At 37.0% G+C, this 18,037-nt stretch overlaps 1 protein-coding gene across 1 annotated transcript in view; it reads right to left on the bottom strand.

Moving 5' to 3' along the window:
* The window catches only part of SETDB2 (SET domain bifurcated histone lysine methyltransferase 2), a 78,735-nt gene that overhangs the window by 31,200 nt on the left and 29,498 nt on the right, over positions 1-18,037 (bottom strand). Inside the window, exon 5 of the mRNA XM_090258801.1 lies at positions 16,100-16,196. Coding sequence (XP_090114927.1) covers positions 16,100-16,196 — 97 coding nt within the window. The remainder of the gene's footprint in view (positions 1-16,099; positions 16,197-18,037) is intronic.

Below are 18,037 nucleotides of genomic sequence, written 5' to 3'. Positions count from 1 at the left end.
CACTCTTAGTATTCCTTCTCTCTCTATCCTCTCAAAATCACCACTTTCTTACAGACATCGTTTAAGCTTTTCTTTCTTTCCTTTTTCTTTCTTATTCCCACCTCACCTATACTAACTTTGCTCATATGTTGCTGATATTGCTGTGGGGAATCTTTTACTCAAATTTGTTTTGTTTTTTTTTCCCTCTCACTATATATTTTTTTTAAATCTTGTTTTAACCTAATACTATATGCTTCCCTTCACCTACTCCATTCTGCCTTCTTCTCTTCCTTTTTTATTCATGATGTAAACTTCATCTCTTTCTCACTTTGCCTTGTTTCTATTCCCTACTCTTATCATTTCTCCTTCCTCTATCCTCTCAAAATCATTTCTCTTCAGTTAGACATCTCATATCCATTTTTCCTTTCTTATAATAGCCTTAATCTCTTTACAACTTTATTAATATTGGTTCATTTGCTGTTGATAGTGTGGCTGTGGGTGGGGGTTATTTTTGTGGGTGTGCGTTTTTTTCCTGGGCTGTTTGGTTTTGTTCTGACAGCATCTGTACAATACCATATAAGACGTTGTGGGGGTGTGAATCGGTGATCAGGAGGGAAGGACCAACCAAAGAATAACCTAACGATGACCAAAACCCAGTAACAACCAGAGAGCCCACATATATGGCATAAAGGGCATCCCAAGAGCATCAAGTTCAGGATATCAAGAAGACAGTACCAGTGAGTCCCACAGGTCTCCTACCATAGAAAGTCACACCATGAAGACAGGAAATCAAAGCAGATCAATCTAATACACAGAAACAAATAATAAGAGTCACCTAAAATGGGAAAACAAACAACTCCCAACTAAAAGGAAAGGAGGAATCCAAAGAAAGAGTGTTAAATGAAATCGAAGCACGAAAACTATCAGACATTGAGTTCAAAATAATGGTTATAAGGGACCTCAAGGAGATCAGTTAAAACTGCAAAGAACTCCAGGGAAGCTACAAAAAACTTACTGTGAACTACACCCGCATGAAAATGGACAGAGAAACTATCAATAAGAGCCGGGGGAAATGAAAAATACAGTATTTGACATGAATAACAAAGTAAACGCAATTAAAAGAAGGCTAAATGAAGCAGAGGATCGAATAAGTGAGCTGGGGCACAAGGTAGAAAAATATTCCCAGACAGAGCAACAAAACGAAAAAAGACTCAAAAGAACGAGGAGGGTTTAAGGGAGCTGCAGGACAAAATGAAAAGTAACAATATTCATGTAATAGGGATACCAGAAGGAAAAGAAGAGGAGCAAGGGATAGAAAACCTGTTTGAAGAAGTAATGACAGAAAATTTCTCTAACTGGATGAGAGAAAAAGTCTCGCAAATCCAAAAAGCACAAAGAGTCCCAATCAAGAGGAACCCAAAGAGGCCCACTCCAAGACACAATTAAAATGTCAAAATTTAAAGACAAAGAGAGAATCTTAAAGGCATCAAGGGAGAAACAGCTAGTAACTTACAAGGGAGCTCTGATAAGAATATAAGTTGATTTCTCCACAGAAACACTACAAGCCAGAAGAAAATGGCAAGAAATATCAAAGTAATGAAAAGCAAAGGCCTGCTACCAAGACTACTCTAACCAGCAAGGCTCTCATTTAAAATGGAAGGCAAAATAAGGAGCTTCCCAGACAAAAAAAAAGCTAAAAGAATATATCTCCACACCAAAGACTGCTTTAAGAAGATTAAGAAAAAGTGAGAGATAGGAACACAGGTAAAAAGTAAAAACATGGAAATAAATAAGAACCTATCAATAATAACCTTACATGTAAATGGAGTAAATGCTCCAATCAAAAGATATAAAGTAGCTGAATGGATAAAAACACATGACCTGCATATATGCTGTCTACAAGAGACACACATCAGAACAAAAGATCTGCATAGACTGAAAGGGAAGGGATGGAAAAAAGTATTCCAATCAAATGAACATAAAAAAAAAGCTGGGGTAGCAATACTTATATCAGACAAAATAGATTTCACAACAAAAGCCATAAAAAGAGACAAAGAAGGGCACTTCAAAATACTAAAGGGAATAATCCATCAAGAATATATAACCCTTAAAACCTGTATGCACCCAAAATAGGAGCACCCAATACAAAAGGAAAATCTTAGTTGACTTCACTCAGAGTAGGGGATTTTAAGACCTCATTCTCAACAATGGATAAATCTTTCAAGAAAAGAATAAACAAGGATATTGTGACATTAAACAACACTACAGTTGAAATGGACTTAATTGATATATTAATTATATATCAGAACCTTTCACCCCAAAGAAGCAAAATATACATTCAAGTGCACATGGAACATTTTCTAGATAGACTACACAGTAGGACACAAAACAAGCCTCAACAAATTCAAGAAAACTGAAATCATATCAAGCATCTTCTCGGATCACAATGGCTTGAAACTGGAAACCAACATCAAGGAAAACTCAAAAATATTCAAATACATGGAGAGCGAATAACATGGTATTAAATAATGAATGGGTTAACAATGACATCAAGATAGAAATCAAAAAGTTTCTGGAAACAAATGAAAATGAACACAATGAACATACATCTGACCAAAACCTATGGCACACAGTGAAGACAGTTCTGTGAAAGAAGTTCATAGCAATACAGGCCACCTAAAAACATAGAAAAATATCAAACAACCTAACCCAACATCTACAAGAACTAGAGGAACAACAACAAACAAAGCCCAGAGTGAGTACAAGGAAGGAAATAATCAAGATTAGAGCAGAATTAAATGACACAAAGACTAAAAGAACAATTGAAAGGATCGATAAAACCAGGAGGTGGTTCTTTGAGAAGATAAACAAAATCAACGTGCTTTTAACCAAACTCATCAAGAAAAAAAAAAGTGAGGACATAAATAAATAAAATCAGAAACAAAAGAGAAAGATTTGCGGCCAAGATGGAGGCCTAGACTGACACGCTCCGTCTCCCTCCACAACTAAGAAGGAATACAACTATCGCAAAACCAGAAATAACCAGAAGCTCCAGAAAATAAATGGAAGTCCAACGTATGAAGTTATAAAGAAGTGGTGCTTGTCCGGATGGGTAGGAGAGACGAAGCCAGGCAGAGAGGTCAAGCTGTGCTGTCTGTGGCAGCCGTGGTGACAGCGGCGGGACAGCGGTAAGCACAGACACACGTATTTAAGGGGGGGCGAGAAGCACCTGGGGAGCACCCCCAGCTGTAGACCAGAACCATCAGCTTCTGATTCCAAAGCTGGGGAAGGCAGACCTCCATTGCCCGGATGGGGCAGGGACAGAGGAGGAGGTTCCCGGTCTCTCAGCGGAGAGTGAATAGCAGGAACCCATCTTGTACACCCACCCCCACAGAAAATGCCACAGTGTGGTAGGAAGGGTCACCCGGTTGTGACAAGTGCACGGGGCTCCCCCCGCTATAGCACAGGAGGTGTGACAGCCCTGCCCAGGAAGCAAAGGTAAACACAAAATTGTCAGGATGGCACAGATCATGATAAGAGATCCCAGTGACGCAGCTGACCAGACAGCAAATATCTAATCTAATGGACCAAAAGATAGATAATCTCTCTGAGGCACAGTTCAGAGCTTTGGTTATAAAAGTGCTTACAGAAATAATAGCAAATCTTAAACAAGATGGGGAACGAATGAAGGCTAGTCCTGCTGAACAGTACAAAAATACATATGAAACTAGTGGTGAGGGAAAGGAAAACCAGGGATATCAACAAACTAGAACATAGGGAAGGAAGAAACAGTCAACCAGTGCAGAAAGAGGAAACAAAAAGTGAGGAGAATGAGGGGAGGCTCAGAAACTTATCGGACAGCTATAAGCAGCCCAACATCCGAATCATAGGGTTGCCAGAAGGTGAAGAAAAAGAGCTAGAAATTGAAAAATTATGTGAAAACATAATGAAGCAGAACTTCCCTAACTTGGGGAAGGAGATAGACTCACAAGTCCAGGAAACACAGAGGGTTCCAAATAAACTGGACCCAGGGAGAACCACACCAAGACACATTATAATCAAAATGTCAAAAAGTGAAGATAAAGAGAGAATCTTAAAAAGAGCAAGAGAGAAGAAGAAAATTACATACAAAGGGTCCCAATAAGACTATCAGCTAATTTTTCAAAAGAAACTCTGCAGGCAAGAAGGGACTGGCAAGAAATATTCAAAGTAATGAAAGCAAATACCTACAACCACGATTACTCTATCCAGTGAAGCTGTCATTCAGATTAGAAGGGCAGAGAAAGTGCTTCCTGGACAAAGTAAAACTGAAGGAGTTCATCAGATCCAAACCACTGTTATATGAAATGTTAAAGGGACTTGTTTAGGAGAAAGAGGATCAAAACTATGAATATTAAACTGAAATCTGTATCACAACAATCAACAACAGAAGCTAGGGAACCGAAACAAAGGCAAACTAAGTAGGCAACAAGAGTGGGAAAAGAATTATAAGTATGGGGAACATTATGGGGGAAGGTTAGCAGGGAGGGGGGAGGGGGTAAAGGGAGGGAGATGGTACAGGAATTGACAGGAAGACGTTGAGAAGAACTATATGCACAACCAATGGGCATGGTCTAAGGGGGGGAAGGGACAACTGGAGGGAGGGGTGTTACTGGGTGGAGGGGAACAAAGGGAAAAGAAATTGGGACAACTATAACAGCATAATCAATAAAGCATATTAAAAAAAAAGAAAAGAGAGAGAAATCACAACCGATACCACAGAAATACAAAGGATTGTAAGAAATTACTATGAACCACTATACGCAAAGAAACTTGATAACCTGGGTGAAATTGACAAATTTCTAGAAACATAATCTTCCCAAACTGAATCAAGAAGCAACAGAAAGCCTGAATGGACTTATTACAACTACTGAAATTGAAGCAGTCATCAAAAAAACTTTGGCTCACAAAAGCTCTGGACCAGATGGCATCACAGGTGAATTTTGCCAAACATTTAGGGAAGAGCTAATTCCTATCCTCCTCAAACTATTCCAGAAAATTCAAGAAGAGGGAAGACTCCCAACTCTTATCCTACTTCCAAATCAGGTAAAGACACAACAAAGAAAGAAAACTGCAGGCCAATAACACTGATGAACATAGATGCTAAAATCCTCAACAATTTATTAGCAATCCGGATCCAGCAATACATTAAAAAGATCATATACCATAATCAAGTGAAATTCATCCAAGGGATGCAAGGATGGTGCAATATTCACAAATTCATAAGCACAATACACCACATAAACAAAAGGAAAGACAAAAATCACATGATCATATCAGATGCTAAAAGAGCCTTTGATAAAGTACAGCACCTATTTATAATAAAAATGTTCAGCAAATTGGAAGTAAAGGGAGCATACCTCAATATAATAAAGGACATATATAAGAAACTTATAGCCACTATCATAATCAATGGACAAAAACTAAAAGCTTAAGATCAGGAAAAGATGAGGGCATCCGCGTTCAACACTTTTATTTGACATAGTATTGGAAGTTTGGCCACAGCGATTAGACCAGAAAAATAAAGGTAACCAAATTAGAAAGGAGGAAGTAAAACTGTCATTTTCTGCAGATGACATGATAGTGTACATAGAAAACCCTACAGGCTTCACCAAAATACCACTGGACTTAGTAAGTGAATTTGGCAAAATAGCGGATAGAGTGTCAATATTTAGAAATCAAAGGCATTGTCGAAATGAATAAAATATCAGAAACAGAAACTACAAAAAAATCCCATTTACTATAGCAACAAGAAAAATAATGTACCTGGGAGTAAACTTAACTGAGGAGGTAAAAGACCTGTACTTGGAAAACCAGAGGACACTGAAGAAAGAAATTAAGGAAGACACAAATAAATGGAAGCATGTGTTCATGGATTGGAAGAAGTAACATCATTAAAATGTCCATACTACCCAAAGCAATCTACAGATTCAAAGCAACCTTTATTAAAATAACAATGACATATTTTACAAAGTTAGAACAAATATTTCAAAAATTTATGTGAAACAAAAACAACCCTGAATAGCCTCGGCAATCTAGAGAAAGAAGAACAAAGTAGGAGGGATGACAATACCTGATATCAAACTATGTTACAAGGGTACTGTAATCAAAACAGTCTGGTACCGGCATAAGAACAGAACATACATCAATGGAAGAGAATAAAGATCCCAGAAATAAACAAGGCCTCTATGGTCAATTAATATATGACAAAGGGGGCAGGAGCATAAAATGGGTAACAATAGCCTCTTCAATAAATGGTGTTGTGAGATCTGGACAGGTACATGCAAGAAACTGAAACTAGACCACCAGCTTACACCATAAAGAATAAACTCAAGGTGGATAAAAGACTTCAGTGTAAGCCATGACAACATAAAAGTCCTAGAGTATAATAACATAGGCAGTATAATTTCAGATATCCCACGCAGCAATACATTCGCTGATATATCTCCTAGGGCAAGAAAAGAATAAACAAATGAGATAACGTCAAACTAAAAAGCTTCTGCATAGCTAAAAAAAACACCAGCAAAATGAAAAGGGAATCAACCGTATAGGGAAAACATATTTGCAAATGATACCCCAGTCAAGGATTTGATCTCCAAAACATATAAAGAACTTATACAACTTAACACCAGGAAGACAGACAATCCAATTAAAAAATGGGCAAAGACCGGAACAGACACTTCTCCAAAGAGGACATACAGAGGGCCCATAGGCATTTGAAAGAATGCTCAACATCACTAGCCATCAGAGATATGCAAATTAAAACCACAATTTTATTGTCAGAATGGCCATCATCAACAAATCAAAAAACAACGAGTGCTGGTTAGGATGTAGAGAAAAGGGAACCCTAGTGCACTGCTGGTGGGAAAGCAGACTGGTGCAGCTACTGTGGAAAACAGTACAGAATTTCCTCAAAAAACTAAAAATAGACCTACCTTTTGATCCAGCGATTCCACTGCTGGGATTATACCCCAAGAATCCTGAAACACCAATTCAAAACAACCTGTGCACCCCTATGTTCATAGCAGCATTATTTACAATAGCCGAGTTGAGGGAACAACTTAAGTGTCCATCGGTAAATGAGTGAACCAAAAAACACAATGGAGTACTATGCAGCAGAAAGAAAGAAGGAACTCCTACCTTTCCCAACAGCATGCATGGAACTGGAGAGTATTATGCTTAGTAAGATAAGCCAGGCAGCGAAAGACAAATACCATATGGTCTCACCTATGACAGGAGCCTAACGAACAAAACAAATAGACAAGCATAGTAGTAGAGAGCTACAGGGAATAAAATAGGACAACTGTAATAGAACAACAACAAAAGAAAAAGAAAAAAATTAAAATGAGTGTAAAAAATAATGTTATGTTTCCTGTTAAATAACTTCAAATAATTTCAGCATTTTTGAATAATGTTGGGGTTCATACCATAGTAAAAATTATAGCCTATCATGCACCTTTTGTTTTACATTTTCATTTAACTTCCATTTTCTTTAGCCTAGTCCAATTTAGTGATTGTTTTTATTCATTCATTTATTTATTTTGGTATACTGCATTTTCTTGTTTTTAAAAGCCTGTGCCTGGAATTTCTTTTCCCCTATTGTTAAGGGCCATGTTTCTATCACTTTTTCTTAGAAAGTATTATAGTATACTGTGAACTGTGAGCATTTCTTTTATTTGTCTACCTGAGACATAGCTCCCCTTTGTTTTCTTCAGTATTCACTGTAATAAATTCTCTTAGGCTCTCGTGGATATTTGTCCTTTGTTATGATATAGGCTACTTACTCTGAAGTAAGTTATATACCTATGGCGAATGTTTCATTTCCCTTTTCAGCTTGATGTAACCAAATAAATTGTTTCTCTCTCGTTTCTGTGCCATCTTTTTCTCCAAATCTTCTTATGTAATTTCCCCTATTTTAACTATGATCTGTTTTTGTTCCTGTTTTGCTTTTGGGGGGAAAGAGGAATATGAAATACCAATTTGATAACTCAAAAGGTTCTTTTCTGTATATGAAAGGATTAACAGGGTATATGTGAGAGAGAAGATAACTGGGATATCTTTAGTTCTTAAATAATAACTAATAATTACACAGTAGTTTATAGTTTATAAAGTACTTTCACATAATTTCCTCATGTGACAATAAATACAGTTCCAAGTTACTAATTACTGGAACAATATACAATTTATAACAATTTGGGCTAAAACCTGTAATAATAAACATGCTGGTAAAAATTTGTAATTTGGTATTTAGGATTTTAAGAAACTTGGCCAACCTGGCTCAAAGGGGTGTTCTGGTGACCCAAATTTAATAAAAATTAAGGGAGAAATATCTTCTTATATTTAAGAAAAGTTAGAAAATAAGCAGTAAAATATGGAAATTAAACACTGATATGATCCTTACAAGTGATTCTTTTCTTATCTATGCTTCATTTCATAAAATAAATGAACGAAAACCAACTTACTACAAAAGTCTCAAGAGTAAAGGAACCTCATTTCAATTCCATTCTATGGGGAGAAAGGTTAACATTCTTATATGTATGAAGATATATTACTGGAAAAAGCAAAAATAAAAAAACTAATTCTGAGTAGTGTTGTAAACCGAATTACTGGCCTTCTAAAAATACAAAATGCTGGAGGTAAACAAAGAATAAGCAGGTAAGAATGGCTATATCTGGTATTGTCTGTACATATATGCCAGCCTCTGGGTAGGGGAATTTCAGTTTGTATGTTGCTTGAGAACTGTTTTGTTATTAGACACTTTGAACTACAAGGCAAAGCATGGCTTCAGAGGTTGCCAATTTACTTCTTATCTTTTGGAAAGTCTGAGACAAAAAGTCATTTTATCCTTCATGACCTTTGAAGGGGCACCCTTTAAGAAATAAATGTAAACTAAAAAGTGTAGACACTTTTTTCTGTTCAGTCCCTTCTTTGGTCATTCTCTTCAGAAAGACATCCATTTTAATTTCAATGTACACAAATCTGTTGCATCATATATTCATATTGGGCTATTTAATAGTCTCTCTCAAAAATTTATATTAAGATATGAAAAAATATCATCGGGCAACGCTCACAGAAGATTATGTAGTATTTAGCTGGGGCAGATTCTGTTAGACTGTGGAAACAGAAGAACCAACTGATACCATACAGAGAAGCAGATCTCAGCAATGTGGACCATAACCTCTGGTACTGACTTTCCGGTTTCAATTCTAGTGCCTTTAACTGTGTTACAGTTTTTGTTCTTGAACACCTATTGTACTTATATGTACGTGCAGGTTAGGAGTGTATGTGTGTTGTATATTTAATTTTTCAAAAAATGTTTATATTTTAGAGAGAAGGGAAGGGAGGGAGAAAGAGAGGAATAGAAATATCGATGTGCAAGATAAACATCAATTGGTTGCCTCTTACACACCCCAACCAGGGACCTGGCCCGCAACTTAGGCATGTGTACTGACCAGGAATCAAACTGGCAACCTTTCAGTCCGTAGGCAGACGGCCAACCCACTGAGCCACACTAGTCAGAGCTGTGTTGTGTGTTAAAAAATTATAAGCTCTTTTCGGTATTTAAGTGTACATGATATGAAAAGCCAAATGGCTTCCCCTCATATCTGGGTCTTTTAGCAGTGGGGAAAAGCCCACTTTCACCGTGTATATTAGCCAAAGCTACACATCTGATATATTTCTAATGAACTCCACTTAAGCTGGCAGTGTGTTTCTAATAAACCAAAGTACTTAACTAAAAAAAAGAATTAAGGCAGGTTTCCTAACATCACAAAGGTAGGTATCTTTGTAAAAAATTAATCATTGGAATAAATTTGTTTTTATATTTACCTATGTAATAGCTCACTTATACGGAATAGAAATTAGATTAAATTCAAGAATAAGAAAAATAAAGCCAGTTTCCTATCAGACCAAAGATTTTCACTCTGATTTGCCACAGACAAATTATATGACATTGAGTAATTCAGCTGGGGTTGAGAACCCGTGGCTTAAGTTATTCACTGTGGTTTGCCAGCTTGCCTATGTGACTACTGGCCTGCTAGAGGTTTAACTACTGAAAGTAAAACAGTAATAAACTCATGATCTGCAAAGGAAAAACAAAAGAATTATTTAACCATAATTCTGGTCAAGAATGAAGTGTGGTCTTGCCCAAATTCGTGATGGCTAAGGAAGAAAATCTTGAGCCTAATTAGACACGTCCCTTCATATGAAAATATCTCAGGAAGTTCAACTCAAAGTTAGGTATAATCTCATGGACAAAGCCTCTGAGTGGGAACACAGCACAAGAATTATAGGTTCTAAGGAAATCAAGTCCTGATTATGCCATCACAAATAATCCTAATGAGATGGGAAAGCAATTAGAGAAGCCAATTTATTTTCTTTGGGAAACTGAGACTTAAAAATACGTATAAAATAAAAAGTGTCAAGCCCTGGCTGCTGTGGCTCAGTGGATTGAGCGTTGGCCTGCGAGCCAAGTGTCGCTGGTTCGATTCCCAGTAAGGACACATGACTAGGTTGGACATCAGGTCCCCAATTGGGGGCATGAGTGAGACGCCAGCACACAGTAATGTTTCTCTCCCTTTCTCCTTTCCCCTCTCTCTAAAAATAAATAAATAGCATTGTAAGAAGCACCAACAAACAATAGGAGTCACAAAAAAGGGGAGACAGAGAAACAACCTCCCATCAAAAGGAAAGGCAGAATCCCGAGAAAGAGTGCTAAATGAAGTAGAGGGGAGCAAACTATCAGATATGGAATTCAAAACATGGATTATGGAGAAGCTCAATGAGCTCAGCGGAAACTACAAAGAACTCCAGAAAAACTACAAGGAACTTACTGAGAATTACACCAACATGAAAAAGGACATGGAAGCTATCAATAAGAGCCAGGAGGAAATGAAGAATATGATCTCTGAATTGAAGAACACAGTAGAAGGAATTAAAAGCAGGCTAGACGAAGCAGAAGATCGGATCAGCGAGCTGGAGGAAAACCTAGACAAAAACTCCCAGACTGTGCAACAAAATGAAAAAAGACTGAACAATACTGAAGAGGTTCTAAGACAGCTGCAGGATAACATGAAATGTACTAATATCCGTATCATAGGAATTCCAGAAGGAGAAGAAGAGCAAGGGATAGAAAACCTCTTTGAAAAACTAATGACAGAAAACTTCCCTAATATAAGGAGAGAAAGAGTCACGCAAGTCCAGGAAGCATAGAGGGTCCCAATGAGGATGAACCCCAACAGGCCCATTTCAAGACACATCATAATTAAAATGGCAACATGCAAAGACAAAGAGAGAATCCTAAAAGCAGCAAGAGAAAAACAATTAATAACATACAAGGGAGCTCCAATAAGGCTATCATCAGATTTCTCACCAGAAACACTAAAAGCCAGAAGGGAATGGCAAAAAATATTCCAAGCAATGAAAAACAAAGGCCTACAACCAAGAATTCTCTACCCAGCAAGGCTCATTCAAAATGGAGGGTGAAATAAGGAGTTTCCAAGACAAAAGAAGGCTAAAAGAATACATCTCCACCACACCAGCACTGCAAGAGACGCTAAAGGGTCTGCTTTAAGAAGATGAAGAAACAGAGAGAGACAGAGAGGAACACGAGTACAAAGGGGGAAAATGACAATGAATAAGTACTGAAAGAAAGAAGAAACTTCTACCATTTGCAGCAACGTGGTTGGAACTAGAGAGAATTATGCTTAGCGAAATAAGCCAGGCAACGAAAGAAAAATACCTTATGCTGTCACCTATTACAAGAAACTAATGAACAACACAAACAAATGAGCAAAATTGAACCAGAAGTATGTAAACAAGGAAAAAACTAACAGTAACAAAGGGGGGGGATGGGAGGGAGAGAGGGGGTAAGAAGAGGAAGAGTCTAGTCAAAGAACATGTATAAATGACCCACGGACATGGACAACTGGGTGGGGACTGAATGTGGGAGGAGAGGGGGGCAGGGTGCAGGGAAGCAAGAGGGGGAAAAAAGTGGGACAACTGTAGTGGAAAAAAAAACAAACAAAATTTTTAGTGGGGGAAAAATGAAAATATAAAGAATAGAAATGCAAGTTCAGTGAATATTAGAAGGACAAGGATTTTCCTCCACACTGTATATTTTTCTCCGTCTGATACCTCCAGAGTTTGGCATTCTAGAGAAGTAAGTAATGACATAATTTCTTTGCATAAAACTAATAAGACCAGTTGTTAATAGAGGTTTGTTTTTATTTAACTAAGACTTTGACTGGAATGTCATGCCTGAAGGAGACATGCTTGGGCTTTGGTTGTTAGCAAAAAGCCCTGAGGAACTGGGATTGACTTTCAAAGGTAATAAGTCCACGAGATAAAAGGCCTGGTACCTTGGATGGATGCGCGGTCCATGGCAATCTTTCCAGGGAAATAATGAAGGTTGTTTTCCTGAAAAATGGCTAGATGGGACCTTAAGGCACAATGGAAAACCAGAAGGACTTAGAAAAGACAGGTGTTTACAAGCAAGGCTAAATGTCAGGTATGTGGCTCAGCTTCTGTGCCCTGAAGGGCAGACTGAAGGTCACCTTAAATGTTCCTTGTGTAAGTTCCTGCAAAGCAGAACTAAAGATCATAAGTGATCATTTTCTGCTCTTGTTGTGTTTATGCAAATGAACAGGATAAATTAAAACTGGACTTAATGCAGTCCCTTTAATGACAAGGAGGGTAATCTTAGGGAGAAAAATCGCGATTCAAGGAAAATCACAATGCTCAGTGGTGGACTTTAAAGTAGTCCAGCTAGCCATCTTTAAGGTTTCTTTTCATTTAAAATTTGTTTTCATTTGAAAGTTAAACTATGTCTGTGGCATTATCAAGGATGTTTAATTTACAGGCAAGAAGAATGTCAAGTGCCTTGCAACTGGATGTCTTTCCGATAAGACAGTCCTACAGATTTAGAGACTTGTATGTGGGTTATGTTACATAAATTATCATGTGTTTTCTATTTTCAAAGGGCATAAGCCTATGATCTCATTGCCTGGGTGACTGTCCGTACGTATAGGCCTTACTTAATCCTGTCTGCATTGCTGCCTCCTGAGACTCAATGATTTGGCTGAACTAAGTGGCTGGGTTGGTGAAGAACGGGGTGGTCTGTGGGCTTCACTTTAAAACTGGTTTCTCTTTTCTGTCCTAAAGGCTTGGACAGAAAGAGCCCAGAGGCCTGAGAGGGGGGAAACCTAAAATATTTCCCTCAGCCCAAACTAAGTATAATGGGCAAAGGGGTTTTGGACAGGTGAGATGTACCTGGCACACCTTCCTTCAAAGAAGCCCTTCTTTTCCCTAATGTGGGACATTGAAAAATTAATACCTGTCTTTTGTCATCTAGAGGTTACGGATTAAATGATGTCCTTTAACCATGTTGCCAAATCTGTTGCCTCCAGAATACAACAAGGATGCCAGCCTGTTAAATCAAGCATGCCATCGTCTGGGGACAGCCAACCAACCTGGAGTCTGCACAATCCTTCCCCATGTGGAAAGGCCACCCTCCCCTCCATATCCCCACTCTTATTAGGGATTTCTGGACCCAAGGGTAGGTAGGATGACGACCATGTCCAGCCTGAAGCAGCTAGAGGAGCTCGAGACCTTCGCCCATTGTCCTTTATAAGATTATAAAGGGTCTTAAGTCTGAGAGAAAGGGATTGTTATTTCTTAGTGTTAAAATAATTAATTAATTAATTTTTTAAAAAAAGAAGAAGAATATATGAAAGGGTGAGGCAAGAGAGCTTGTATGTATGACCCATGGCCATGGACTTGGGGGGGAGTTGTTGGGGGCTGGGCGGAAGGGAGCAAAGGGGAAAAAATTGGAACTATTGTAACAATATAATCAATAAAATATACTTAAAAAATTATAAATAAATAATTAAAAATAAATAAATAAAATTACCTTATAAAATAAAATAAAAAATAAAAAGTGTCACAAAGGCTCAACACTACTAAGAACTAAAGTTCCAGAAATGCTAACTAATAAAACAACAAAATTTTTCAAGCTACATTTGGAATAAGAAGATAATCTGTTGGGGAAAGATCAAAAGTTAACTGATAATAAAGAGAAGGAGAAGCTAAAAAAAATAAAAAGTGTCTTTTTCTTTTCTATCTATAATTATACTGCCCTCAAGTTGGAAAGACCAGACAAAAATGAAAAGAAAAAACTGAAGTCTGTTATAGTTAAAAATAGGTCCTAGAACGTTAGTTTATTTAAATATATTTAACATTTTAGGTTCAAGCAAATTAAATCTCAAGATATTGACACAATTTTAAATACAAAAGAAAAATGGAAAAATGGTGCCCTGATTTTTGTTTTTCAAAAAGGAACATTCCAAAAAGTACAGAATGGTGAGCTTAATATTGATATCTAAACAATTCCAAAAAAAAGAATCAGGAATTTGGCTTTTAAATACTTATAATTTGAAAAGCCAATATGGACTAGGTATGAAAAAGTGCAAGTAATTATCCTTCTTGATAAGGGTTGATAAACTTTGTTAATAATATAGAATGCAATAGCAGTGACTCTTGTGAGTAAGACAGAGGAATGTAGGTGGGACAATGGTAGAGCTAAATAAATTACCAATTGGCTGAACAGTTCTTTCTGAAGAGTAATGAAAAGAGGTCACTAGCAGTGAGCTACAATAAGCTTATTTAAGTGAGCTAGACAGCTTATTTACTATATTTGTGCAAAATGAAAAGCTAGTAATCTAAGAGATTTAAAATTCAAAAGGATTCTAATAAGCTAAAACAATAAACTTCAACCAAAAAAGGAGACACTTAATAAGAATAAACCAAGTCCTGTATTTACACTTAAAATAAAATTATATAAGATAGGGAACAGTTTACTTGGCAATAATTTATATTTAAAAATATTTTAGTGATTTATAATGATGTAATTTTTTAAAAAGGTAATAAAATTTTATGCTGTATATGAGGTCAGAATTTAGCTACTGAAACGGTCAGTTAAACAGTTCTTTTAATGTTAAATGCAAAATCATATTTACAAAATATATGTAAGATGTACAGAAAAAAAACAAATGGACACATGCCTAAAGAAACAGAAAACAGTTTTAAAAATGAGAATTTAGCATTCTAAGAGCTTTTTGAAATAAATTTTATGAACCTTTTAGACTCAAACTGCAATGACATTTGTAATATTTGTAAATGCAAATCATATGTAATAGTGTCAATCTACAACTCTCATAAACACTGACAATTTTTAAGATTTTATTAAATTTTAGAGAAAGGGAAAGAGAGAGAGAAAGACAGGGAAACATTGACATGAGAGAAACGTCAGTTGGTTGCCTCTTGTATGTGCTCTGACCTAGGACTGAACCCAAAATCCAGGCATGTGCGGACTCAGGGATCAAAGCAGTGACCCTTTGCTTTGTGGGGTCAACGCCCAACCAAGCCACACTGATCAGGGTTACTGACGCTTTTTAATTTTTTGAAATTCTGTTCCTTACCCCAGCATAAAACATTTTCAGAAACTTCCCTTTAACTAGTACCTAAAAAGTTTTAGTACAGACATTACCTACTAAATATAAAGACTAATATCAAGTGTCAGATTTCCTCTTATACAATTCTACCAATGAATTTGAGGAAGAATCTTTACTGAAATTAGTGATAAAAGAACAAAAGGTCAGAAAACTTTAGCATATTCTTATAAACTTTCTGATACCAATTTAGTTATTATGTATTTTAAAAATGGAACCAATACTAAAAAAATACTTAAAAAAACACTCCATTTAAAAGAAATAATCCAAGAAAAATAATTTTCTAGTTAAAAAAAAATAATTTGTTACATTTCAATATAATAATAATATACAAAGACATTTTAAGCTGAATTTTATTAAAAGATTTGATTACCTAAGTATAGCTGCAAAATAAATAACCTATTAAGGGACTAATAAAACTTTATCCCTTTTAAAATACTAAAATTTACTTCTAATGCTTTTGGTGGACTCTTTTTTGATATATTCTATAAATTCTTCTGTCAAATGATTAAGAAGAGTAAATCTCTGGGAGCAAAAGCATTAAGAACATAAATCAATTTAACTGATATACATACAGAACTGTACAGTCTTCTAGAAAGGAGTCTTCGTATGAAGTAGACGGCCATGAATATGATTTGTTTCCCTGTTCATTCTCAGTCACAGACTTATGATCTACATGAAAAAAATATAAACATCAGGAACAAGTACACCAATTAAAAATCATTCACTCTATTATTTAACACCTTTATTAACTAGAGATGTATGAAGCATTTATATCTGCAAACAGAAAGAGTTAGGTAAAAATATTTTCAAAAATATTAAGAAAATAAAACAGGATGAAATAAAAGACTTAAGACAGAAGAGATTTCCAATGAAGAAAGTCTATTTTGGCTTGGACTTTATCTGAGTTTTAATCAAACTTTAAGGTAAACATCAAGTATCTCTACTTTTGCTTATATCTTACAAAAAAATAAGATAACTCTTAAAGGATCTATAAAAAAATTGGAAAGTTTATGCATCCTTTGTTTTCTCATTGTCTTACTATTACCTATTTTATGCTGGATGGAGGGAGGTAATGGGGTACGATATTTGGGTGCCCGTTTTTGTCTTTCCATATTTCTTAGTCTCTCCTATATCTTTCTGCACTTAATTTTGTTTTTTGTACATTTTTCTTCTTCTACTACTTCTATCCTTACTGTCTAACATGACTACAATACAGAAATAAGTGGTGCATTTAATTTAAAAAATTATAGAATACACTATGTTTGGCTTAACGAATGTGCTGTTTCCTATGCAATGATGGACCTTAAGAAAAAATTATTTCTGATCTTGCCTTGGATTACGCACTTGCCTTGGTCCTTTAGTGTAGAATAGTCTTATAAAAAGAAGAAAAAAAATTCCTGCCAAGATGGAGGCCTAGACAGACATGCTAGTCTCCCTCCACAATTAAGAATACAACTACCTCAAAACTAGAGATAACCAGAAGTTCCAGAAAATTGAACTGAATGGAAGTCCAACAAAGATATAAAGAAGAAATACTCATCCAGACAGGTAGGATGGGCAGAGCCCAGGCAGAGAGGACTTGGTGTGGTGGTGGCGGTGGCAGCAGCAGGCCAGTGGGAAGCACAGACACACATTTTAAAAACTCAGGAGGGAGACCTAGGGAGTGTTCCCAGCTCCTCACCAGACCGCTCAGCTCAAGGTCCCAGCACCGGGAAAAATCAAGCCTCATTGCTTCTGACTGTGCAAACCAGTGGGGGTTGCGGAGAAGGCAGAAACTGCCGGTCTCTCAGCAGAGTCTGCTTGTTTAAAGGGCCCCAACAGTCTTAGAACATCAACAGAACCACCCATTCTGGGAATGACGGTAAGGGCAACAGCTAGAGGGGCACCAGTCTGGTGCGGAAGTGGGAGAGGTGCCTGAAAAAGGGGCAAGGACTGGGCTGGCGGCTATGTTCCCTCTTGGACCTGTCCCCCACATACAGTACCACAATGTGATGAAACAGGTCGCCCTGCACTGATGAATCCCTAAGGCTCAGCCTCTTACAACGTTAACAGGAACGACAGTTCTACCTGGGATGCAGACGCAAACAAACACAGGAGCCTGTCAGAATGAGGACACAGAGAAGTGTCGGCCCAAAAGGGGGAACAGATCAAGGTTCCAGTGGGAGAACTAAGCAATGAGGAGTAGCCAACCTAACAGATGAGGAGATACACAACTTAACAGATGGAGAATTCAAAACACTGGTGATAAAGATGCTCACAGGCTTGACAAATATGCTTGAGTATGGCAAACGCATAAGAGAAAAAGTGAAGGCTATGCTAAGTGAAATAAAGGAAAATCCACACAAAACCAATGGTGAAGGGAAGGAAACTGGGGTTCAAATCAATGATTTGGAACATATAGAAGAAAAAAGTCAACCAGTGCAGAATGAGAAAGCAACAATTGTAAAAAATGAGGAAAACTTCCCAAATTTTGCGAAGGAGCTGAAGATACAGGTCCAGGAAGAATGGAG

The sequence above is a fragment of the Furipterus horrens genome, unplaced genomic scaffold (genome assembly GCF_987537825.1).
Source record: "Furipterus horrens unplaced genomic scaffold, mFurHor1.1.pri manual_scaffold_12, whole genome shotgun sequence".
Classification (NCBI taxonomy): domain Eukaryota; kingdom Metazoa; phylum Chordata; class Mammalia; order Chiroptera; family Furipteridae; genus Furipterus; species Furipterus horrens.
The sequence above is the reverse complement of the archived record's forward strand: the minus strand, read 5'-3'. Positions and strand labels throughout refer to the sequence as shown.